This window comes from Varanus komodoensis, unplaced genomic scaffold, assembly GCF_004798865.1.
Source record: "Varanus komodoensis strain SLA01 unplaced genomic scaffold, ASM479886v1 scaffold28, whole genome shotgun sequence".
Classification (NCBI taxonomy): domain Eukaryota; kingdom Metazoa; phylum Chordata; class Lepidosauria; order Squamata; family Varanidae; genus Varanus; species Varanus komodoensis.
This window is the reverse complement of record NW_025335727.1, coordinates 2,353,988-2,379,790: the sequence shown is the minus strand read 5'-3', so window position 1 is coordinate 2,379,790 and position 25,803 is coordinate 2,353,988. Positions and strand designations below refer to the sequence as shown.

Genomic DNA, 25,803 nt, shown 5'->3' with positions numbered 1-25,803 from the left:
AAGGCCTGGCTATTGGAGGATGGTGAGCATTAGGAGAAAAGATTTTGATGATTTACATAAAATCTGTTTGCATGGCCTAGAAAATGTGTCAAATCCTCCTTAAAGGTAATAAGTCTCTTGGATTAATGTTATTTTTGTAATAACTGCTGCTCCCACCCCCCACAACTGAACACTTGCTGGCTATCCTGCGTGATAGACCTTTTCCTCTAGCAGCAGCAAAAGGATAGCGACAGCGCTTGTTAATATTTTCTGCTAAAGTTAGCACAGCAGTAGTAATAGGTCAGATTGCGATGTGAGCACAATGAATCTATTATTTAAGGTTAAGGTACATCGTGGACGTGTAGGCCACACTGAAATGTTTTGCATATGAGCTTTTTCCTGCAGCTCCAAGATCTGCCTTACCTTTGTGGAAAGGGACATCTAGGAAGTGAATTCCTGGAGTTGCAGCTTGGTGCAATATACTTCTCTGCAGCTTTAGAGAAAGTGTGGAGAATAGGAATCAACACAGCAGGAGTTTTATGCCTTGCCAGTCTGCAGAGCAACACCATGGAGAAGCAAGGGAGAAGGTCATTCCTTGATGGGTCCCCATGCAGTTTATATTGCATGGTTGGGGGGTTGTCAGTGGGCTTGCTGATTTTTCCAATAGCAGCGTTATCTTTTAGTCTGGCAAGAGACATTTGGGGGCATCTTGCCAAGCATTGCATGTACTTAAAAAAGTAGCAAGGCTTCTCTCTACTTTATAAGTTCCTCGAAGCCCTATGTGACATCAAGGTCAAGCCCTTCACATTGATAGGTTCCTTATAACCTTGTGCTGGGCTTCAGGAAGCTCTTAGAGAGAATAAGATTTTGCAGAAGTTTCAAGTGACACTGAAGAAGAGAGACTGTTCCTCCCTTAATCAGGGTTAGTGCTAGGAACAAGCCAGCATTTGTAGTCTCCTATATGTGGTATACACATTTTGATTGGAGCAGCTCTAAAAGTGGGCCCATACTGACATGATCTTCATTTTTATTCTTCTCATCTAGCTCATGATAGATACACCTACAAGTCCAATTACGAGTGGATTGCCGTTGTTTTTTGTAATAACTGTGACAGCCATAAAGCAGGTAAGGCAACCAAAATTTCTTAAGGTAAACATACAGAATGGGCCTGTTTGCATGATCAAACAGTTGCAGCATGTGAGGGCAGCCATTTTGACTGTGCCTGGATTGGGTTGTGCAAGAGTTAAATAATACTCTCAGAACCCATGGCCTATTTTATGCTTATGCAAGGGTTAGTTAACCTTGCACAACCCTCTTTTGCCGTTACGCAACCAGCCGCAGTTGTGGCTTGAATTTCCAGGATGGTGCCCATAAGCATCATGGCTCATTGTGGTTGAAATACCAAGGGAATGCAGTCAGGTGCAGCACAGCACTACAGCTGAAGGCACCATCGCTGGGTCACCTTATTCCTTTCGTTCCCAGAAGGTGTAGTCCATTTGACCTGTGCGGTGACATCATTATACTGGATATTTCCACAATAGCCAGTGACGTTGAATGGATGCAAGGCAACGCACACATACATGCTGTCATGATGCTGCTCTGTGATTCTGCATGTTGCTGGGGAAAGGAGGGGAACTTGACACAGGGATGTTGTCTTACATATAATGTTTAATTAAGCCTATGAGGATATTACAGTTCCAATTTCTGTACAGATTCTCCAGGGAGGGGAGAAACTAGAGTAGAAATGTGTAATTGGTGGATTAGGGAGCAGATATGAGCTTGCTTTATGGATTACCAGTCAGCCATGAAGTAGCGCATACCCTTAATTTGGCATTTGCTCCAAGCTGTGAAATGGGTATTCTGAAAATTGGAGTGGAGGCATTTCCAAGTAACTCCATTTGCACAGTCAGAACATTTCCTTTGAACACAGTGGCTTTACTTTACTATTGCAGGAATGGTGGTGGGGGGGCGGGGAGGCGGGCTCATTCAGGTCCATCCTCCACCCCAGGAGGCTGATGGAATTCATTGGATTCCTGAATGCTTTGGGATTTTGGAGTAGAACGAGAGAGCTGGTGATGCAGCTGAGGCCCTCGTCTCACTGTGGAATGGTGAGAAATAGAAGGGCTTTGAGTCACTTGCACCTGAATGCCCTCTCCGGTGAGGTAGAGGAAATCCTGTTCTTCAGTATGTAGCGGAGCTGCAGTCGGTGAAACAGGCTGGATGTTGCCTAGAGCTTCTAGCAGAAAACAAGAAGGTACATTTTATGCTGTGCATCATCAGGTTGGCCTGGGGACAGTATTTTGCTGTCTCGCTGTCATGCATTCAGTGAGTCATGGTAAGACCCTTAAGTGTATAGTGACAGACCAACACAGATTTTTTGTGTGCTTTGTTTATCATTTTATATTCAGGTTGGATGTCAGAAGTTCTTCCTGACTGTTAGACCCCTAGGATATGGAATGGGCTTCCAAGGGAGGTGGTTGAGGCCCCATCAGTGAGGGCGTTCAAGGAAAGATTGGACAACCAGATGTTTGGGGATTACATGACTGGAGCCAAGTGGAGCCAGGAGTCATACTGGATGGCCTAGGAGACCCCTTCTGGCTTGCTTTTTTTTCTGTGTTTCTATATTATAAAGCTGTAGGAAGAGACTTGGATTGGCTTAGGTACTAAGAGAAGCTCCATCCTGTTTGAAAGCATTAATAGTTGTTGGTTTTGCTCTACTATAGTGAATTATATCTAGATAGATATACATATAAATTTGTATATAGATATATTTCTTTCTTAAACACCAGAGGCTTAAAAAGCTAATGTGTAGGTTTCTTCATGTGTGAAACTCAGTTCTATGTTTTTCCCCTGCCTATAGCCATAGGATTTATGCCAGTTCCAGTCTCCTCTGCTCCAAAGGATAGAAACTGACCATCCTGGACTTCCCACTCAGTGGAGTAGGATTTCTCAGGCCAGTGCCTTGGTGACAGCCTGTCCCCTTGGTTACATTCAGACAAGTTAAAAGTAGCTGAGGGAAGGGCTACTCATCTGCTCATGACCAAGTGTGCATAAATGATTTCTCACATCACCTCCATCCACTTCCAAAAGCTTTTTGTAATATAACATCTAATGGGGAAGGACACGTGTTGAAATGCAACAACTGATACATTATCCCATCAGTGGAGCTGCTTGTGTTCCTTTTGCGGGGGACGTGGGTTAGCTGGTTTGAATGTAATGACAACCCTTGGTGTTAAACAACCCATAGATTGTCATGCAAGAGTGAGCAAGAGCGGGTGTACGGCCTCCCACACACATGGCACATCCGCTTTTAGTCAGCATCGGTTCATTTTCTAGTTGTTGGTTTCAATTAGCCCGTGGCTTTGCGCTGAATTAACCACTAGGTTTTTTAGCTCTTAAACAGTCCCCATTCTGGAATCCCACAGCATATTCAGCAATCTGCAAATAGGGTAGGTGAGTGTAAGTGGATGATTAAAAGCTCATGTGCCTGGTTCACTCTAGTCACTGTTTCCAGTTTTCCCTGAAAGACTATGAGCTGTTGAACCCACGGACTGGCATTATATGTGAATTGGCCCTTGGTATACAGCACCAGAAGCTCACAGATTACTGAAGCTTTTACTGCCTATTTTCCCTTCTTAAAGCAATGTAGAGTTTATCTTTCACCAGTCCAACTATCATGAAACTAATTGGAAAGTTAGGTTGCTTTTTCTAGGCACTAGTTTAAAATGGCAGATTCATCTAACATCAGACTCTGTCCAAGGGCTGCAAGTTACCAGTCTCTGTTTGTGATTGCCTGAAGGTTGTCTCAGATCATGGCAAGGTGCTTGCACATATGCTCGCTGTGGAGCGGTAATGTGAATTGTTAGTTTTCTTACTTTGTTTTTAAGCATTTCCAATCTTTGAATCTTTCCAGGGCTATGAAGATTGGTTACGGCATAAGTCAGACAATGAAGTAAATGGAGCTCCAGTCTATGTCGTCCGCAGTGGTGGCCTTGTAAAAACTAGATCAAAGAACATTCTGGTATGTGACTGAGTAATTAAAATAATTCACATAATTTCACAACAGGGTGGATTAATTTAAATCAAGGCAATCTAGGGGTCTCCTGTGTCTGGAAACTGTTTCTCTTCCTCCTCCTTGGTAGCAAAAGCATGGGGGAATACTTGAACTGGAAGTGGCATTCATACTATAATGCCTGCCTTTTCTTTCTACCTCACTCCACTTTTCCTTTCTTCCTCAGACTGTCCTTTTCTGCACTGTCTTTGTGCCCTAACTCCTTTGCCTTTCAAAAAGGTATAAGTACAGAAAAACAGTCCTATATAGCCCATGTCTTCGCACATGTTGCTTTAGTGAGAGAGACATAGCAAACTGCTTTACACAGAATCCACATAACTCAGTATGGACTGCAGTGAAACGCGGGATTTTCAGGCAGGATTTTCTCTGACCCCCTATAGGGACCTTTTGCATCCTTTATTTATTTATTTAGAGTTTTTGTATGCCGTCCCATTGCTGATAGCCTCGAGACGGCTCACATAAATAAATAAACAATACAATTAAAACCCAGAAACACCCTGGCTGCACAATTAAAGCCAATAGATATTATCTAGCATTGTTAGAATGCTTTTTTAAAATAAAAAGGTCTTAGCCTGGTGCCGAAAAACGGCGCCAGGCGGACCATGCTCTGCCACCCAGTTTGAAAGCCCAGAACTTTGAAAGGGCACAAGCTGGCAGTTAGGACAGACAGAGACACTTTTACAGAGCAAAAGCTGAAATGAATGCCCATGTTTGATTGGTACATTTCTTTGTGTACGATAATCTGATCCCCTAATTTATTTTTATAAGACTGTAGGCATAGGCTTACCATGTTTGTGATTAGATTAGATTTGATTATTACTTAAAACAGAAAAAATAGTGTTGATTTAATTGAAAACATTAGCCCTGTTTCACAAACATGGTATTTCAACTAAAGAGTCACTGCCATGTAATTTTACACAGGTTTATTGAATTAGAATACCTAGGAATGATAATACGAATGTGCTAGCCCAGCTTTCGTTCTCCAAAACTAGTGTCTGCATAGATATTTTTTATTATGTCTTCTCAGGTGGGGGATATTGTCAGAGTAGCCAAAGATGAAACCTTCCCTGTTGATCTTGTGCTTCTGTCCTCTGATAGAGCGGATGGCTCTTGTTATGTAACTACTGCAAGCTTGGATGGAGAAACTAATCTTAAGGTCAGTTTTATCAGTTTTTGGATTCCGCTGCTTTGAAATAGATGAAAACTGTGGCTAGTATATGTTGAATTTTATTTATTTATTTATTTATTAGAACATTTCTATGCCGCCCCTTGCCGAAGCCTCGGGGCGGCTTACAACACAATAAAATACAATAAAATACAAAAATAATAATATCAAATTAAAATTAACAATATAAAATAAAAAATATAAAAGAAATAAAAGAAGTTATAAAAGAAAAGAAGTCGCCCTGGCCAGATAAATAAGTAAATATTGTTAACGATTAAAATGACGTTTAAATAAAAAGGTCTTCACCTGGCGCCGAAAAACAAATAACGACGGCGCCAGGTGGACCTCTCTGGGGAGCACATTCCATAGATTGGGCGCCACCGCAGAGAAAGCCCTCCTCCGGGTACTTACTCTCCTAATTTCTTTCACGGAGGGCTCCTGGAGAAGGGCCTCTCCCGCAGATCTCAAGGGGCAGACGGGCATATATGGATGTAAGCGCTCCAGAGCATGTTAAATTTCCCTTGGTGCAACTCAACACAACCTATAATGTATCTTCAAGCAGGTGTGTGTTTTTGTTCTTCCCTAAAGGTCACATCAGTAATAACACAACCTGATGGGGGGAAACATCTACTTTGTTTCTTGTGGCTGTGCACCAGGCTTCTCCAACATGACATTCTCTAGATGTTTTGGGCCACAATTCCCATCAGCCCCAGCCAGAGTGATCAGTGGTCAGGGATCATGGGCATTGTAGTGTAAAACATCTGGAGGGCAATACACTGCAAAACGCGGTACAGTACTCACTGAAAATGTAAGAGGAAAATCATAATTGGGGTATGTCCTGATTCGAAAGTGTTAATACAGACATGAGTCAGCCCCGCGAAAGGAATGTCTAGATGTGCTTTAACGTTCTCTGCGGAGGTGCACATGCATCTTGTTTCTGTTTCAGCATTGTTTTCCTCCACAATATTTCCCGCTTCTTACATGGGTGGGGGAGCTCTTCCTGGAATTTCATTCCCAGAATCTCACCGAAACATGTCCTTATCCGCACGTGGATGGGCACGTTGGTCCAATCCAAAAGTAAAGGGAGGTATAACAGGCACACAGCAGACCAGGCACCATGATGCAACAAAGAGAGGGGATTGCTTCTTCAAGAGCAACTATCAAGGATTATTGATAAACTATGGATTATTGTTACAGTATATTTTGCAATGTTAAAGCTTAGAAGTGCAAAGTGTTTTACGGAAGAGAAGAATGAATAATTCGTCTGCTAATCCCGGCACTCTATTCCCAGTAGTAATTATGTGAATTGGCACACTATTCCCAATACTAATAATGGGGAGAAAGATGGAAGTGGGAATGGAATTACCATTTATCAGATAAGGAGCAAGGAGGATGTTCATGAAATGGCTTGGCAGGGGTTGGGAGGCTGTGCGCCAGGGAAATCAAGGGTTGATGGGCTGTCCGAGGAACAGCATGAGTGGGTAGCTTCAGAACTGTGTCAGGAGAAAGCAGGTGTGCTTACCTATTTCACAGCTGTAGGAACACACAGAGCCTTGTTTTCTTGTTGAATCAAGGCCATTTAAAAACTTGCAGAGCATGTAGGCAACCCACTGGCCCATCATCTTTCCAAAAGAAGTTTTTAAAAAACAAGTTGGAACGGACCACCTAAACATGTGACCTTGCTTTGACCCCAACTATTCTAGGAAAATATCAAGTGGGGAAGGAGCCAAGTTTACCAGTGGAAGGAGGCAAGAGTGGGGAAACTTGCTAGGAACATTGATATTTATTCAGGGGATTGCACTTAACTCAAGTCCCTCAAACACCACACCACAGTGCCCAGTACTCCTAGTTTGGCCACCATACAAATAAAGCTCTAGACACAGAATCAGCTGCTCAAAAGTAATGGCTGAGCTTCCTGTGAGACAGGCCTCCCCAGATGAGCAAGGATATGTGCCCATTCTATGTCTGGGCCATAAATGGCAGCCATATAGAAAGCCACAATGAGTATTTTGTTAGAATTTGAAACTCTGTCTGGGATACAAGGCAGTGACAATATCTGGGCAAGCAAGGTGGGCCTAGGCAGAAGGGAGCAAGGAACACTGCCTGGGAGCAGGGGCTGAGCCCCAGAATAGGTCAGGGGAGTGCTCGGCAGGATCATGAGCAGATTTGAGAGCCAGAAGAACCTGGATGGTTCTTGAAGCTGTCTGTCCACACCAAGTCCCATGGTGAAAGAGTGGGTAGTCACAGACTTCAAAATAAAGGCCACCAAAGAATCGAATACCCTGAGGCTAGACTCAGGATGGGGTAGAGCAAGAGGACCCATGAGCTTGGCCAAGTTCCAGCTACTTGAGAAACTAAAGCAAGCTGACTGAGCGTGCCTCTGAGACAGGCAGAGACAGAGGTACCCCAAGCTCACACAGCATGCCTGGGGTGCTTTAACCAATTGTTCCTTCAGGGCTGGGGTTGATTCACAACTAGACCATGTTCCCTCTGAAGCTCCATTGGCAGTTTCCTTAGGAAGGCAATCACACATACCAGGAATTCCCAAGCTAAGTGTAGGATAGCCGAGCAGCTCCTTTGAATCACTTTGGGAATAGCTGCATGGCTGACACCTGGGGGACTTCTGGCAGCCTCTAAGCTGCCTGCTTTTGAAGCCTTTCCCAGAACCATCAGGAGATGCCAACAAAAATATAAGTCGCAAACTACACATAAACATAGAGCCATCACAGCTGAGCTTTTCCTGTAACAACAGCTGCTGTAAATTTAGTTTTCCTTTAGAGCACTTTCTGGAAAGTTGGCATATATTGTGCTGGAGTCTACCCTGCTCTTGGGCAGCCTGATCCTATGCAAATTTACTTGGAAGTAAAGCCCAGTGTGTTCACTGAGGTCAGGTTGCTTACAATGTAGAGCCCTTATCAAACATTGGGATGCAAGGGTTCTTTCAGATTAGAGATGGTTTTTTCATAATACGGCAGCAAGAAATGGCTGTGGTAACTATCAAAACCAGACCTTACAGACTTCCTGTGTATCCATGAGAGTAATTTGGTAAGATTCCCTTCAAGAAGTCCATCCTGCTGACTCTGCAATTGCTGAGTTTGGTGCAGACATGGATGCTGGGAATGCAAACTAAACCTCCCATAACAGTATTATGCCCCATATGCTGGGATACAAGGCCCAGGTGCTGTTGCCCTCAGTGTCATTGACTTGATGGCCCCAGCCATATCAAAGCCTAGTCTTGTGTGCATGCTCAATACATCATAATAATCTAGGGAAAGTGCATAGGGAGACCCTTTTCTCACTCTTTCATAATCCAAAACCCATAGTCACTCCATGAAGCAGATTGATGGGAGATTTGGGACAGATGCAAGGAAGAACTTCACACTGTGCGTAGTTAAATTGTGGAATTTACTTCCACCAGACGGAGTGATGGCCACCAGTTTGGACAGCTTTGAAAGGGGAGTGGAAAAATTCATGGAGGAGAGGTTATCAGTGCCTCCTAGGTCCTATGGCTAAATGCTGCTTCCCGTTTCAGAGGCAATGTGCCTTTGTAGGCCAGGTGCTGGGGAAGATGTGTGCTGCTGCATTCCTGCCCTTGTGGGCTTTCCATGCACAGCTGTTTGGCCACTGTGTGAACAGAATGTTGGGCTGATGGCCCCCTGCTTCGATCCAGCAGGGTTTTTCTTATGTTCCTGCAGGTGGTATCCAGGTATACAAAGGAGGTAGGCACGTACCAGTAGGTTTTCTCATAATGTTGTGTGCTTGGGGGCGGGGGTCTTTCTTTTTTAGACACATGTTGCAGTTCCAGAAACTGCAGTATTGCAGTCAGTGGCCAACCTAGACAAGCTTGTAGCCGTTATAGAATGCCAGCAACCAGAAGCAGATCTCTACAGGTACCATTTTTAGCATTCTCTTTGGAAATATTATGTAAAAGTAAGCTGCTTCAAAAATTAGAAGGTTACACTCTGTGTAAATGCATATGCTGCAAAGGCTAGAAGTAGCAACCAGAGAGCTCTGTGTTGAGGCAGGGCATATATAACACTTGTTTGTCTGAATAATTGTCTTTCTTAAGTTATAAGTGGGCTGACAAGGCATGGCAAGGACAAGACCAGAGTACACAGTTTATATCCCATTGCATTTTAGCATTGAAGTGCACAGTCATAGAGTACAATCGTCCTCCCCTTGGTTTCAAAACTTGGGGAAATACTTGCATGTTTTTTAATTCACTGATTATTGCATTGACCTGTTCTGAGCTGGTTCCCTGCAGGAGCCATATTAATCCAGGAGGTGTTCTTTATCAGAACATAGATGAAATATTCATGTGAAGATCATCTGGAGTCTTCACCATGCATCCACGACCTAATTTAGCATGCCCTTTTCCCTGTTTGTGATGCAGTGCTTGGGAAAAACAGCTTCACCGTGCCTTGTCTGCTTTAACAAAAGCAAGTTTGACAAGATGCTCTAAATGCTTGGGTGAACTAGTCCTCCATCTTGTGGAAGGATGTAAGGTTCGCAATTGGGACACCCTGCCAACAGCTGCCATTCCTCTTGGCATGGCAGCTTTTGGTCCAACTGTATGGCGAACCTTTCACAAGGCAGAATTGCATAAGCGTCTTGCTACAGGATGATTTGTTATTGCTGCTGTGAACAGTTTGCCACAAGAATAACATGGATAGTGTGGCAGGCAAGACCTCAAAAAGCCTGACTGAATGTTCAGTCCTTTTCTGCTCCTTCCCTCCACACGTCTGCCCTGTGTTTCTCCCTACTTTAGACAGACTTGGGGATCTTGCCTGGCTGTGGGAATATTACATCTGGGCATATTCTTTCATTTTTCCCACAGTGAGGAATCAGGGATGGTACACATGAAACTTGGCTAGCTTAGGAACTGTCCCTAGGGGAAAAGCCAGTCAGAGCCCAGAAAAAAGAATGTATGTATTAGGAAAAAATGCCAAACGTAACAATTTATTTACTTCTAAAATTGGCACAAGCAGTATTACACTGTTGTATTAAAATGGAATAAAGTTTTTCCTTCAGTTTCTGCCTGTTAAGGAATTTAAAATATGTGGCTTTGAACTTGTATCAACCAGAAAATCACACTTCTCTTGCATGACTCTTGTCATGTCATTGATTTTCGCAGGGTTTATTTTAATAATAATAAATTATCTTGAAATATAAACGCTTTGTTCTCTCTGACAACTTTTTAAACATGCTTCCATGAAATCATTATTATGTAGTGGTGAAGGGTTAATGACAGATCAAAATATGAGCTACTCCTTCCATTGAATGCCATTCCTAAATCAAAATTGCTGGATTAAAGTCATTATTTCCAGAAGTGTATTCTTCTGACTCATGAATCTGTTTCACAGATTTGTTGGCCGAATAACAATAACTCAACAAATTGAAGAAATAGTACGGTAAGCCAAATGTTTATTACTCTAAGCTTAATGGTATTTGTTTGAATTTTTTTAACAACAATAGTTACAGATGGTCTGCAGAGCTTGTGACCTATCAAGCTGGATGCAGTCCCTCGACTCTGAATGGCAAGCCGTCAGGGGTTCAGTAAGCGGGAGAGTGCCCAGGGCTTGATGATAGTGTCCCCTTTGCATCCAGAAGGCCCCGGATTCAGCACCTGGCACCATAAAGCCAATTAGCAATGCTGTGGAAAAACTTCTGCAAGAAAAGACTTCAACCCTTAGATCCTTGGAGGAGGAACGGGAAAAAATGATGCCTCAAAAAAGAGAGGGACAAGATAGGTTCTCTCTCCCTACTGCACCTTGCAGTCAGAGCTTCTGTTCGAGTGTCTTTAGGCAAGATAAGAATGTTGCCTTTTGCTTGCCTAAATGCTCGCCGTTTTGACAATTCTCCAAAATTAAAATGAAATGGCATGCAGAGTTCCACACTTGACCAAATCCTGATTTATTCTCACGGTATACCATCCGACTGATTAAATCAATATGTACCATTGATCAGAATTTGTGTCCTGGATGTGGTGGCAGCAGTTGTGCTGTCTTTTGTAACTCTGGACATCCTTTTTTTTTCCAGACCTCTTGGGCCTGAAAGTCTCTTACTCCGTGGAGCAAGACTGAAAAACACAAAAGAAATATTTGGTTTGTAACTATATAAGGTGTTCACTACTTGTGCAAAGCTTCCTGAGGAACACGGATTCCCCTCAGCATTTATTAATGCCTTGCATATCAGCCAGTGTGGGGCACCTTCATTTTTGCCGCAGTACCACCCCCTTCAGGGACTGCAGGTGGCGCAGTGGTTTAAACCACTGTGCTGCCGGGCTGGTTGATCGAAAGGTCACCGGTTTGAATCTGCACAATGGGGTGAGTTCCCGCTGCTCCGCCCCAGCTCCTGCCAACCTTGCAGTTCGAAAGCATCCAAATGCAAGTAGGTAAAAAGGTACCACTTCGGTGGACAGGTAACAGCGTTCCGTGCGCTTCGGTGTTCAACCAGCCACATTTATTAAACCCCTATATTGATTAGTGGGTGTGCCACATCAAGAAGCAATTGCACTAGTATTGTACTGTGGCCGCATGGAGCTCAAATGTACTAATCTCTCCCCTCTAGCAATTTAATGGATGCTTAATTGTTCCTTCAGTCCCACTCTTCTTGGGAAATCCCCGATTTTTTTCCACCTGCTGTATATGGGGCGTGGACCCTGGTTATTTTGCTGTTAAGGATGTTCCTGAAGAAAAACGTTCCTTGTAGCTCAATATCTTGGAGAAGTATTCATACAATATTCCTACTACCATTCTGCTTTGAAGCATAGAAGCAGGCAGCTGAATTGTCCACAGTGAAGAGTTACTGCTGTTTAATTTAGTAAAAGATGTATCTCCCATTCCTTGATTTAAACATATTGTAACAAGGTAGCGAACAAAAGGTTAATAGAATCCATAATATCTGTCAAACATATCAAAAAAAGAAACTAATGCAGTCATTACAATGAAATAAAATGGCATGTTTTGCACTTAACAAACCCAGTGCTCCCTTAACAGATAGTTTGCTGTTCAGTCCAGAGTTTAACAGATTATCATGGTTTGCTTTTTGAATTTCTGGTTTGTTTCCCTTGTCTTTCATCTACTCACTCCCTGTATACCAGTGCCTTTATGGCACTGAAGCATGGGCATTTAGAGCAGCTGATTAAAGTTAAAGGAAACAAACTTGTCTTGCCCAGTTCCTCTGTAGTCTAGCAAAATAGGCCATGGATAGGCCAAGTTCCAGGCAGATATGCAGTGATGAGCCATGGTTTAAACAACCTGGCATTCTCAACCCAGCAGCAAATCATAGGTTCTCTTTCTGAATTGTTCGTGGTTAACAAAGCATTGCTTGTCAGTACAACCAGATACAGACCTCAAGATAACCCATAATTCAACAAGCCATACTATAGATTAGAGTTACATATTAACTATGCAGCTTTGTAGAACAGTACAGTTTCATTTGTTTGTCATGAATTTGGCTTTCAAAATGACACGGTGGACTAGTGTAGTGAGAGAATATTAGATGAAATTATCACTTTGTCGTGTACTGAAAAGTCGCACATACTTCACACTGCAGACCAGCTCTGATGAGAGATAAGTACTCCTTGAACCTTTGTCATAATAGCATATCAATATTGAGCACTTCCTTGCCACAGCTTTGGCCTAGCAGCCACAGCGATAAAAGCAGCATCCTGCTTTTTTTATCAGCTAAACCTTGTTGTTGTCTTTTGTAGGTGTTGCAGTGTATACAGGAATGGAGACAAAGATGGCACTGAATTACAAGAGCAAATCTCAGAAGCGATCAGTAGTAGAAAAGTATGTACTTGATGGTTTTTCATACAGTTGCAGATTCCAGTTATAAATTAAAAGCTCTGGTAGAACATGTTGTAAACCATAAAACTGGCTTGATTACTGTTTTCCTAGGAAGAAGTAAATAAGCTATTGTACTCTTTCAAGTTTTGGAAAAGAACTCAGCTTTCATGTTTGTTCTTAGCTTTTGTATCTAGTGTTGAAACCCTGTTGAGCCATTTGAGATATACTTATTACCAGACACCTTTATCTGATTCTCATATTATAGTATTAGAAGGAGTATTTTATTCAGAATATCCTAATTTGTTAAATGGCTGTGTTCATTGTGCAAGGGTATGTGCAAAAGTACACAATAAAACTTGATGTGATGAGAATTCTCCAAACTGGGGAACAGGCGTTGAAAGGGCAAATCTGGTTCAATATAAGCAAGTGTAAAATAATTACACAGGGGGGCAATACATCCCAGCTTTAAGCATATGCTGTGGGATCTGAGCCAGCAGTCAGGGACCAAGAAAAACGTCTAGGGATTTTGGTGGACAATTCAATGAAAATGTTGATCCAGGGTGTGGCTGCTGTGAAAAAGACAGTAAGTAGACATGTTTGCATCCTCTGTCTCCCTCAAGGGAAAGTAGTTTTGTTCAAGTTAAGGGATGGCTAGAGAAAGAAGCAAGATGATATTTCTCCCTGTCCCAAGCTGAGCCGTAATGACATGCAGTCTGGCTGAAAGTATTGGTCATAAAGAAAAATGGCTGGTTAGATTTTTCCTCTGCTGCAGGCAGTTTTAAGTCAGTAACCAAAGAGGTTGAATGACTTGTTAAACTAGAAGGTCATGTTCAAGCAAATTTCTAGCTATCTTGACTAATTTTTCCACACAGTTTTTGAAGCACAGTGTGTCTTTTTACATTATATGAAGTCTTGAATCATCTTCAAGTCTTGAGTCCTCTTTTTCAGGCTTAACGATATCTGTACATTAAATCAGCATTTGTCAATTTGGTTTCCTTAGGTCTATGAATTCCTTCTTGCTTATCTACCTAATAATCCTCCTTTTTGAAGCCATTCTGAGTACAATATTGAAATTCGTGTGGCGATCTGAGGAAATGTGGTATAACCAGCAAACTGATCATGAAAAAAACAGCAGTAAGGTAATGTGTATTTTTATGAGACAAACTATGCATGCATGGATGCTATAGGGGCATTCCCCTCTCCACACGCACAAGATTGTGCGTGAGCTTTGGCGCTTTAATCTGAAGTTTTCACAATATTCAATCTAGTGGTCAGAGCAGGCCCACAAAACTTTCTTTTTCTTTCAGTTAGTCCTAAAATCATCTTGAAATTAAGCAACTGCCCCTGATTCTTGCAGCAGATATTAATTGTGTATATTAAATTAAACAGATTGTGAATGCTTTAATTTACTCTGTGGAAATGCAATTGATTATGCAGCCTCCAGGTTCCATGTCAAAGTCCTCACACAGCCTTCGAGGTATGAAAAGTTGGACCACCCTGTCATAGCTAATTGTGGGAGACCAGCACACTTATATTACCCAACTTTATCATTTTTCGGAAATTATATGTGTGTATCTTTATTCAGTGCTTGACTCAGTCTCTAGAATATTGCTTTAAAGGTTTTCATCCTAGTTATCTTCCCTTTTCACTTCTCTGACCCTTCACACAAAGTTTCACCATTTCATCTTTTTTTCCCCTCAACTCTGCATCTTCCTGTGCATCTCCCACATACTCAGTATTTATTGTTCATCATAGTGCTGCATGATACCCTTTTAAGGGGCCACTGCTTTTACTTACATTCTGTCCACATTATTCATTGTAGCATTTCAAGCCCATTGTGTCTTGCTACTATTTTATATCTCCTCCTACCTCCATATATGCAAAAAGTGCTCTTGGGTTATTGCAGCAGAATTGCAGAGTCAGGTTCAAATCCCTGTTCAGTTACAAGTCTTTCTAGGTTATCTGGGGCCAGTTGGAGTCTCTCAGCCTACTCCACTTCATACAGGGTTATTTTGGGGGTAAATGGTAGAAAGGGAGAATTTTCCACTTTTCATTTAATACGATTTCTTCTCCTCTCTCTCAGATCCTGAGCTTTATTTCAGATTTCCTCGCTTTCCTGGTACTTTACAACTTTATTATACCCATTTCACTTTATGTGACTGTTGAGATGCAGAAATTTCTTGGGTCTTTCTTTATTGGTTGGGATCTTGACCTTTATCATGAAGAAACAAATGAAAAGGCACAAGTAAATACTTCAGACCTCAATGAAGAGCTGGGACAGGTACGTAGTGGTTATATTTTTGTTTGCTTGTTCTTAATTATTAGATTTTTTTTCAGGTGGCTTTTAACTGGAAACTGTTTTTCTGCCTTATTTATTTACCTCCCTTGGAACACTTTACCACTAACCTCTTAATGAGCTGGTCAAGTTTAGTGGCTAGACTGTTGGACTACAACTGTGGAGAGACCCAGGTTCAAATGTCCAGTCATTTGTGAAGTTCTGACTGGGTAACCATATATGTAAGTCATTGGGAGAGTTTGCCTGTCATGATAAGCCAACCTAAAAATAAGCTGTGGTTGGGCTGGTTGTTTGCTTATTAGCCCACATTAATCCCAACAGACAATCATGCACTCTACAGCTTGCTCCCACTTTCTCCTGGCACATATCCCGTGGGCCTTCCCAGCAAAAGCCCAGCAGTCTATGCCAATAATGAGTACAAGTGTGCTCCTTAGTTATTTATTCTGTGGAATTACATTTTTCGCTTTCAGGGAGATACACAAAAACACACTAAATCGCAGTAGTTGCTACAACTTTGCACAAATCCCCATGCAAGTTAAAAATTAGAATTAAGTTGCATTTGTGCAAATCTACCCAAGATGGGAAAACTAATTCTACATGTGTGCAAAGGTGGGTTGTCTGGGGGTCTAGTCCAGCCCAAGACACCTCTTCTTAGATTTGAGGATATTTAGGAAGTAGCAAAACCAGCTGTGCTCAAGAGAATACAGTAGTCCCCCAGAATTCGCAGGGGTTATGTTCCTAGTGCAACCGCAAATTGTGAAAAACGGCGAATTTGGTGCCGGCGATGGGCACTGGCCACCAAGGCGGTGCAGGCGGGGGTCGGTGCGGATATGGTGGGGCAGGAGCAGGTGTGCAGAGATCCTTTTCTCCGAGCGAGTCCAAACTGATCCCCTTGCGAGCAAGGATGCTCGCAAGGAGATCGGTTTGGACTCGCTCGGAGAAAATAGTCTCCTTGCGAGCACGCCACTGCACGGAAAATTCCACGAAAGACTGAGACGGCGAACGCTGAACCACGACTTCGCTGGGGTATTCTGTATGCCATGGATGAAATACGATGCTGAAGTATGAATGCAGAATATAAGCAAGTAAAAGAAAGCTTACACTCCCCTTATCTGTGGCCTTACTGGTTTGTACATAAGCCAGAGAATGTTTCATGGGCATCCATAGTAGCCAGGTAAGTCACGCATCAGTCCCTCTCTCCACACCAAGAGCAAAAGACAGTGCCTTTTGCCATGGATTTTAGGAAGTTCTTGCACAGTTTTAGAGGCTGTCAGGACGCTTGACTTCCCCAGTTCCTAGTAAATGGAGGACCCAGGGGGAAGCTGCTTCAGTTAAGGGAACTGTTTTGTTTCATATGGTTCTTAGCTAAAGAATACACTTGAGTCGCTTCAGGGTATCTTTGGTGCTCTTCCTAACTGGCTGAAGGCTGTAAAGCTTTGGCATGGTTCTGAGGAAAGGATCCTGCCCTTTGGACATGCAAAAAGTTCACTGTGCTACTTGCTCAGTTCTAAAAATCTCCTTGCTATTCTTCCGGAACAGCTCATCCAGTACAGCAGGAGGAAAATGTGTTGAAGATGTGCATATCTCCCCGTGTGGGTGGGTGGGAGAACCATGGAATAGGCATAAATCTCCCTGAAGGTAGGGAAATATTGTTGAATATGCCTAAATATCCCTAAAGTTGACAAGAGTGTTGCTTCCAGGGAGACAACAATGCATTAGAAGAGGGATAGATACTGAGGAACAGCAGGTGGCCAACTGCCTCTTGCCAGGCAGCTCTGAGGGTCTTTCCAGCACACCACAGATAAGCCACTCTGGGGGGTTTGAATGCCATGATGCCCTGTATCCTGCAGACCACACCACTGTTCTGCTTCAGGTGGAAACACGCTTAGTTTTACAGCCGTAAACCTAATGGGCTCATTCTACTTCTCTATTTTTTTTAGGTGGAGTATGTGTTTACAGATAAAACTGGTACATTGACTGAAAATGTGATGCAGTTTCGGGAATGTTCTATTAATGGTATCAAGTACCAAGAGATCAATGGCAAATTGGTTCCAGAGGGACTGATGGAGGATGTTCCAGATGGAATAAAGCCTAGTTTTGTAAGAGTTTCTATCTTTTAATTACAATTGATTTAGAGCTTTGTGTGATCATCAATTTAAATAACTTTAGGTACACCAAGAAGGTAATATTTCAAACTTGACTTAAAGAAGCACTCTACAGAATAATGAATGATGGTTTTGGAAGAGCTGAGGAGAAAATGGTGAGGTTTGAGAGAGGAAGAGAGGCTTCATTGTGCTGAGCTAACAGTCAATACTGTGCATGCATTGGGAGCCAGGTCCTGTTTGGGTGAAGGGATATTTTCCAAACATTCATTAACTTGCAGCTGTACAGTGTAGTGCCTCTTTGTTTAGGATACAGTGGGGCCAGCTAATTGTACCCAGGGTCACATCCTGTATGTCAGGTGGATGGCTTATGATGACATGGGTTGCATGTCCTCTTGACTGATGTTTGTGCTTGTGAGAACTGGATCTGGCAGCAGACAAATTACCATGATCCTGGGATTTGTGGGGGAAGAGTCATCCCAGCGGGATCAGCTGGGAGTCGCTCATCCTGGTTTACAATCCTGCAGTTGTGCAGAGGGATATATCTACACACGTATAGAAATTCACTTAATTAGAAAAGCGCAAAATTTCCCGACAGTTGGATGAGTCTATTCTTAATATGCTGTCTTGTCTTTAACTTTTTAAAACAGACACAGGAGGAAGAAATGTTCCTGAAAGCTGTCTGTCTCTGTCACACAGTGCAGATTAATAATGACCAAACTGATGGCATCTGTGACAGTCCCTGGCATAGCAATGGCATATCATCTCAGCTGGAATACTATGCCTCCTCCCCTGATGAAAAGGCCTTAGTCGAAGCTGCCCGAAGGTAAGGATTAGAAGCCCAAATTCTGTGCTTCATTCAGGAGATGGAATTGGTAGTGCAGGACGAGTTAATCTTGCGTCTTTGTCTTGAGTCTGGAAGTGCTATGGATGGAGTAGGCATCCCTAAGAAACAGTCTATCTTTTTAAGACTCACTCATAGCATTTGTTCCATGGTGTGTCCATTGCAGTGCCAAAGGGTCATAGTTTACTGGGAGCCTGTGAGAGGTCCAGTGGAGCTGCAGGGGCAATTATACATAGTGAAACGGCATGGAAGAGGAGCAGGACCTCAGAGGTCGCACCAGCTGGCTCAACACCCACATTTAGGAGGATTCCACAGCATCATTTGCTCTAATAGCAAACTCATCTGATGAGGACTGTAAATACAAAGGGAAGACTAGAGGGGAAAACTCGGTATCAGAATGCTCAGAGAAACCCAAAGTCTCTAGAAGTATTAAAAGAAAATCCTTAGTGGGGGTCGAAAACCAGGCTGGTGTCGTGGTGAAGAGCACAGGATTGGGACTTGGGGAATCACCATTCTAGTCCCTGCTCAGCCGTGGAGCCAACTGAGTAACTGAGTCACAGACTCTCAGCCCAGCTTACCTCACAGGGTTGTTGTTGTGAGAGTAAGATTGAGAGGAGGAGGAGAATTGTGTCAGCTGCCCTGAGTTCCTTGATAGGTAAAAAGGCAGGATGGAAATATAATAAACAAATTACCTACCTACCCGAGGGCTGCCATGCAAAACAATCAGCCGTGAGTAACACGGGTTGCTTGACAGAATGGTTAGTGTTACTGGCAGGGGATAGAAAACCAGGGAATGGCGTATTCAGAAACTGGACGTGGCTGGCCGGAACTCTGAACAAGAGCACTCCATGGTCCGGTATCTTGATGCCAGCTTTCCCTTTCTGATGGGATGTGTGTGTGTGTAAAATTTGGGCAACTACTATTTTGCAGGGTTGGATAGAAGCTAAATCTGGATTTTTTGGTAGATCTCTGGTTGATTTGTAATAGATCAGCAAAGATTTTGAACTTCAGAATTTTTAGGATCAGTAGCAGCAAACTGGCTCCCTGTATCCTAAAGCATACAATAGAAATAGCATAAGCTTGGAGTAACTGGGAATGAATTTTGTGGGGCCATCCCATTATGGAACTCAAATCTTAGATTTGGAATATTTTAGTTCTAATTGTATGCCTTATACATCAGGCTGTGGTTGATGAATCTTGAAGTTCTAGTAAAAAAACCAAAGTAGAATCACTTGTCTGAAGCTTCCCCAACCCTGCTGCACCCATTACAAGAGAACCAATCCCTACTTTGCGGAGCTGATAGTATAAACACTATAACACTGTTTATATTATTCAAGCAATTGTTCACAGTTTTCCTAACTAGAAACCTTTTTAATTGATTTTTGTTTCACATTTTTAGGGTTGGCTTTGTGTTTACTGGAGCAAGCGTAGAATTTATGGACCTTAAAAGCTATGGAAAGCCAGAAAGGTAACAACAAAATTAATTGTTCTTACAAATATTTTTCCAGAAAGATTCTGTAAGGCAGGGATTCCCCTCTTGGTTGCACACCTTAACATGCTGACAGAGTTTGAGAGAGTCAGGGAAGCTGAGAGCAGTGCTGCCAGGAGGCCATTAATGGGTTTAGTATTTTATTGCAATTGTTTTCACAGTTTAAATTGTTTTCAAGTTGAGGTATTGAAATTTTATGTTCCATTTGGTTTGTGGTTCTTTGTGTGAATTTTGTGAATGGTTATGAATTGTGAAATGGTTGTGAATTGCCCAGAGTACTTCAGCTATTGGGTGGTATAGAAGGGAAATGAATAACAACGAATAATGCCAGAGAGTGGCTGCCCAGGGTAGAGCGAAGTTAGACGGACCTTTGGCATATATCCGAACTCTAGCAGTTTGCATCCCAGCATCTTCCAAGGAGCTTGAGAATCACGTCCATGGGATGTTACCTGTTTTTCTTCACAACAGCCCTGTGAAGTGGGGCTAAATGATTGTGACCAGTCCAAGGTCAACCAGTGAAACTTGCTCTGGGCAGCCAAGCAAAGCTTCCTTTTCTTTGCTTCTCTGAACCAACCACCAATACTTTGTCTGGTCATACACTGTGATTCATAAAGCACAAAGCTGGAACTCCTACTTTTGTTAGCAAGGAAGGCCGGTACGGTTGCAACATATGCAGTTGTCATCTCGGTTAGTCTGGCACTGCTCAGTTCTCACTTTTCAATAAACGATACCTAGTTTGCATGCCCTGCATGAAACAATGATATTCCTGTCTTTCACGGAGGGAATCCCGTCAGTCCTTCTCGGTCGCAAGCAAGAGTGGCTGTCTGTGCATGAATACTAGTTGTGGTATACATAGCCAGTACTACCTCTGGTATCAGGCAGCATGCAAATATACAGCAGTTGCTGGGGAAGTCGAGCAGGACGATGCTTTTGCACTCATTTCCTGTTTGAGGAAAACTGTGGACAGCTGGTTGGCTGCTGGGGGAACAGACTAGATGGACTAGAAGGTTTCTCTGGACTAGATGGTTTCTCTGATCCAGCACGGTTCTTCTTATGTTTGAGAAGCTCATCTCCTTACGTGAACAGGTCACAACTAAACGGATTGCACCCTTTAATACCTGTGTAGCTGAAGTGTTTTCTTCCCCCAAAGAGTTAGCAGAGATATCGTTAGAAGAAAATGAATTATACCCTAAAAGAAATCGCCTGAAGAAAGTATGCTTCAGAAACGGGAAATATAGATTGAGGGCAAGAGCTTTGGGACAGTGATTACAACAGGAAGACAGTGTGTGCTCGCCTGCTCCTTTTCATCTCCTCCACATACCGCTAGTGCTAGCTCCATATTCTCAGTACTCCACCCATACCTGAGGCTGTGAGATGGCCACCTCTTCCCACCATCCGCCTAGCCTCTCAGCTGCTTTTCTTCTCCAGTAGCTCATTAGGGGCAGTCCATGAGTGTAGTATCAGGCATGCAACTTTCTCAAGGTTTTTCATGTTTAACTAAGCTAATACCGTGGCTTTCCATTTATCCAATGCATACTACAAAAATTATCTTTCCCCTCTTTAAAGGTACAGATTGCTACATGTTTTGGAGTTCAGTGCAGATCGTCGAAGGATGAGCGTAATTGTAGAGAGTCCATCAGGTAGGCCAAAGAATGTGAAAGAGATGTTTTATTACCACTACCAGAAGTCTGAAGAACTTTCGTTAAAGGGACAGTTGCAGCTCCTAAAAAAAAGTAACATTTAATTTAGCCATGGTTTGGGCTTGTATTTTTCCCTTAAAACTGTTTCTTTGCAGGAGAAAAACTCTTATTCATCAAAGGAGCAGAATCTGTTATTCTTCCTCGGAGTAAAGATGGAGAAATTGAAAAAACAAGAATCCATGTGGATGAATTTGCTTTGGTAAGTGAGAACATCACCTTCAAGCTTCCTGGTAGGTCAGAATGAAAAATAACTGTCCAGTATCATCATCAAAAACAACAGTAAAAATGAAATATGAAAATCAATTTTCTTTTTAAAGGAAGGTTTAGATGTAGATATAATGCAGTTTGGTTGAATGTGGGGCTAAGAGCTGATTTATGCATCTGGCCATGATTCCTATTCAGCCTCCTGTGGGCCCACAGCCTTGCCGGGATTGTCTAGAAATATTGTCTGTGTGATGGTTGCTCCCATGTAGGCAGTCCTTTCCTGACCACTGGCATGTCCATGATGACAAACAGCTTGAAAAAGTTGCACAGTGCCAAGAACTTGTAGGCAGCCTGGAGAAGTTGCATGGGGGCTGCCATAGCTATAAACCCTGAAGGCTAATACTGGTTTCAGTCCTCCAAGCACTGGCACCACCACCGAAGGACACGGATGAGTTATCAGCGGGATTAGGGAAACCCCAAGGTTTGCAGAAGTCCAAAAAATCTCTAGAAAAGAAGTCCTGAGCATGCTCAGCGGCCACTGGATGCCGAAGGACTGGAGTGGGAGCAGGAGAAGACAGAAAACTAGGTAACGGAATCAAGGGGCTGGATCCTGAAGAGAGGGCATTCCACACTGCAGCACTGTGCTGCCTGTGAGCCCTTGTTCCTGCTCAATGGGGACTGGACTTCAGTCCATGGCTGTGTGTAAAGTTTGCCCTCTCCATCTTAAAAGCCGGGAGGTGGTTAAAGCAAACAAGCAAAAAAGAAACATAAGGCTTCGGGAAACCGCCAGGCCTGGATAAATATGTGCTTGCACAGCTAAGCTGAGAGGAGCAGCAACAGAGTTGACCTGCTTGAGCCCTGAACATGCTGCTGCCCCTTTCTGCATCCTCTATTTGGCTGATTCATTGTATTTCTGCACTGCCTTCCTGGCACCAGTTAAGATGCTTTACAAAATAAGCTCCCAATCAAATAAAAAAGTATGGCAAAACCTTAAAAGCAGCCTTAAAACTGAAACCGTTTCAAGAGCCATATGAAAAAGAGGTTCTCGATCCTCTTCCTGAACACAAAGAGAGGGAATGCGGAGACCCGTTGCAGCTCCAAAGGGGGCATCTTTGGGTCTATCCAAGTGGGAAGGTTTTTGGAAGGGGTGCTCCTGCTGATCTTAGTAACTGAGAAACATTTGGCAGCCAGCACAGAGAATGTGTATTGGGATGCTGTGACCACAGTATTGTGCATGAGCTTTAACTCCTGGCAGAGCACAGAGCAGCTGCAGAGCACTCCTTTCCATGTCGTTGGTTTTTTAGGGCACTCCCGTACCGACAGTGCTTCTCAGATTGCAGTCTGACACAGTCAGTGCTGCATCAGGTCAGGCTTAATTAACTGTTGACTGACTGAGACATTCTTACAAGGCTGCCCTGAACAGAGGTCCTGACTTCCCCTCTAATTTCCGGTCCAGTTTACCTTGTGTCTTGCCATCATTATAAAGAGTATTTGCCCAACCCCTGATTCATATGGGCTGTTTCTGGCCACATCCTTTTTCTGTGTTTTCAAACCTCAAAAGGAGGGTGGAAGCAAATAATGGATTTTTATTTTAAAAATTGCTAGCTTAGCTTGGGCTTACATCTCCACTCTGTTGGCTAATTAAGACTTGGGGAGTCCTGACCTTGTATCTGGTGAGGCAGGATAGAAGATTTTGTAAGTAGCTCTTAGAAAAACCTCACAGCTCAGAGTGCTGTTGAAGTATTCTTGAGGACTCTGAGACTCCCAAGTGTTGTTTTGTAGGTAACAGTGCCTGAAAGATCATTTAATTATTCCCTTTCTTAAACTGACAAATTTTCATCCTTACCTTGGCTTCTGATTTGAATTTTTGCACACCTGTTAATTCAGCTGTTTAGATGGGATAGTCTTTACATAACATTGTATAAGCTGAATTTTCCACAACATGGTGCCCCCCAGATGTTTCGGAGTATCACTTTAGACAACACCAGCCACCATGGCCAATGGTTGGGGTGATAGGAATTTACCGAAAACATCGTGAGAGTACCACTTCAGGAAGACTCGTATACATCATTCTCATCCTAGTATAATTCTTACTTAAAGCCAAAAGTACTACTTCTTGCCTTGGTCTTTCAGCATTCATAGACTCACATAGTCCAGATAGTTATCTGCCAAGCAGCCCTTAATCCTGGCTGGTCTTCATGCCTACTCTCTGCTTCTCTTCCTCCTCCTTTTCTATTAGGCAGGATAAAAGAAGTTGAAATATCAAAACGTTACTTGATCTTGGGATGTTAAGTAAAAGATCGAAGTGTAATTTTTGTCTTAATGCACCCAACAGTAGAATAGACTTGATTGCCAATGTTCTGTCTAACAATAATCTTTCATTCTTTGTCTTAGAAAGGACTAAGGACTCTGTGTGTAGCGTACAGAACATTCACAGCAGAGGAATATCAGGAAGTGGAAAAGCGTCTTCATGAGGCCAGAACTGCCTTACAGCAACGAGAAGAGCGGGTGGCAGAGGTGTATAACTTCATAGAAGACGACTTGGTATTACTTGGAGCTACAGGAGTAGAAGACAAGTGTGTACTGCCTGAACTAATTATTGGGAGGAGGGACTAACAGCATAATAGTTTGCTAGTTGCATAATACTTTGGTGCTTGGTCATGAGGATTAATTCAGAGAAGCCCAGTTCCTACAAGGTTTTGATTGCTTTCTCATCTGATTAAATTTAGGCCTCTGCTATATCATAGGATACAAATAACTTGATGCTGACAGCTTCATAGCATGATTCTTTGCTCACTTTAACATGGGGGAGAATGATGCGCACCCACCAAAGCACCTTGGAAAGCGAATTGACCACCTGTGTGCATATACCAGGCCCACATTTGTGTCCAGCATCAAAAATGTCAGTGGTTAGAGCATGAGAAACGGTTATGGTGGGACTGTAGCTGCTGGGGTGTAGGTTCGGCTAGCCTTAAATTGTCCTCCTGTAGTAGCAAGTTAGGAGCATTTTTCAGTTCTTGGTCATGTTTAAAAATAAATGTACTTGTTTGACATGGAAAAAGCAAGTCTGAATATGGAGAAATGCAAAACTTGGTGTGAGCATGAAAGTGATGCATCAGCCTGTTTTGCACAACATGACAGTTCACTTTGGCTTAATTTATCTGTGGTCTGAAGGCACATCGAGGATCCACCATGTGAAAGCCAAGCAGGTCTGGGGCTAGCCTGAGCTTAGAGGGGGACCACCTGGGAACCACTTCTTGCCACCCTGAGTTCCACAGTGGGAGCAAGCATGGACATATAATAAATAAATGTATTGCCAGGTGCCCACTGGCACCATTTTTAATGGCCCCTGGGTTGTCATGCCATGCAACGTTAAGCAACAGGAGTTGCTTGAGAATTAATCAACCCTCAGACACCGCTAAAATGGGTTTTTTTGATGGGTCCGTAACCCTCAAACAGCCCATGTCCTCTCAGTTTACATGACATGACAAGCCATGGCAAACTGGCTGCCCAGCACAATGCAAGAGGCCCTGCTGGTAAATTAAGCCACATGTTGCAATGTGCAAACAGGTCTGTCATGAAATCTCAAAAACTAGAGCAGTGCTGGAATGGTGAGAGAGCAGGGCAAAAGTGGAACCGCCTCTACAGGTTATATTGCTAAAAAGATCAGTTGTCATATTTTTTATGACTATGCTTTCCTTATTTTCAGACTCCAGGATAAAGTCCAAGAGACCATAGAAGCCCTCCGACTGGCGGGTATCAAAGTGTGGGTGCTCACTGGCGACAAACATGAAACAGCTGTTAATGTCAGCTTGTCGTGTGGACACTTCCATAGAACCATGAATATCCTGGAACTTGTGCAGCACAAATCAGACAGTTCATGTGCAGAGCAGCTGAGGCTGCTAGCCAGGAGGTAAAACGCTGCCTGTGTCTGAATGGATAATGTTAACAGCTCCTTGCAGAACTCTCCGGCATAAAAATAAGCCAATCACTTTGCATCTACTCCTTTGCCATGTAAATGAATGCCCACTAATGCTAACGAGGCTGTTGTTTTGGGAGAAGAGCAGGACTCGCCGTTCTCCAGCTTGTTGCTGTGCACAGGCACCCTTTCTTTGAGCCTCCAATGAGTCTAAATGGCCGCTTGCACAAAACGGCATTG

General features: G+C 43.0%; 1 protein-coding gene across 8 annotated transcripts in view; it reads left to right on the top strand.

The window, feature by feature from the left end:
* ATP11B (ATPase phospholipid transporting 11B (putative)) overlaps nucleotides 1-25,803 on the top strand; it is an 88,536-nt gene that overhangs the window by 22,478 nt on the left and 40,255 nt on the right. For all 8 annotated transcript variants that reach the window (XM_044434446.1, XM_044434445.1, XM_044434440.1 and 5 more), the window contains exons 4-19: nucleotides 1,024-1,104; nucleotides 3,893-4,000; nucleotides 5,079-5,207; nucleotides 9,003-9,106; nucleotides 10,580-10,627; nucleotides 11,256-11,320; nucleotides 12,931-13,012; nucleotides 14,010-14,148; nucleotides 15,093-15,290; nucleotides 17,246-17,404; nucleotides 18,058-18,233; nucleotides 19,651-19,719; nucleotides 21,307-21,380; nucleotides 21,536-21,639; nucleotides 24,039-24,220; nucleotides 25,354-25,557. In XM_044434446.1, coding sequence (XP_044290381.1) covers nucleotides 1,024-1,104; nucleotides 3,893-4,000; nucleotides 5,079-5,207; nucleotides 9,003-9,106; nucleotides 10,580-10,627; nucleotides 11,256-11,320; nucleotides 12,931-13,012; nucleotides 14,010-14,148; nucleotides 15,093-15,290; nucleotides 17,246-17,404; nucleotides 18,058-18,233; nucleotides 19,651-19,719; nucleotides 21,307-21,380; nucleotides 21,536-21,639; nucleotides 24,039-24,220; nucleotides 25,354-25,557 — 1,922 coding nt within the window. The remainder of the gene's footprint in view (nucleotides 1-1,023; nucleotides 1,105-3,892; nucleotides 4,001-5,078; nucleotides 5,208-9,002; nucleotides 9,107-10,579; nucleotides 10,628-11,255; nucleotides 11,321-12,930; nucleotides 13,013-14,009; nucleotides 14,149-15,092; nucleotides 15,291-17,245; nucleotides 17,405-18,057; nucleotides 18,234-19,650; nucleotides 19,720-21,306; nucleotides 21,381-21,535; nucleotides 21,640-24,038; nucleotides 24,221-25,353; nucleotides 25,558-25,803) is intronic.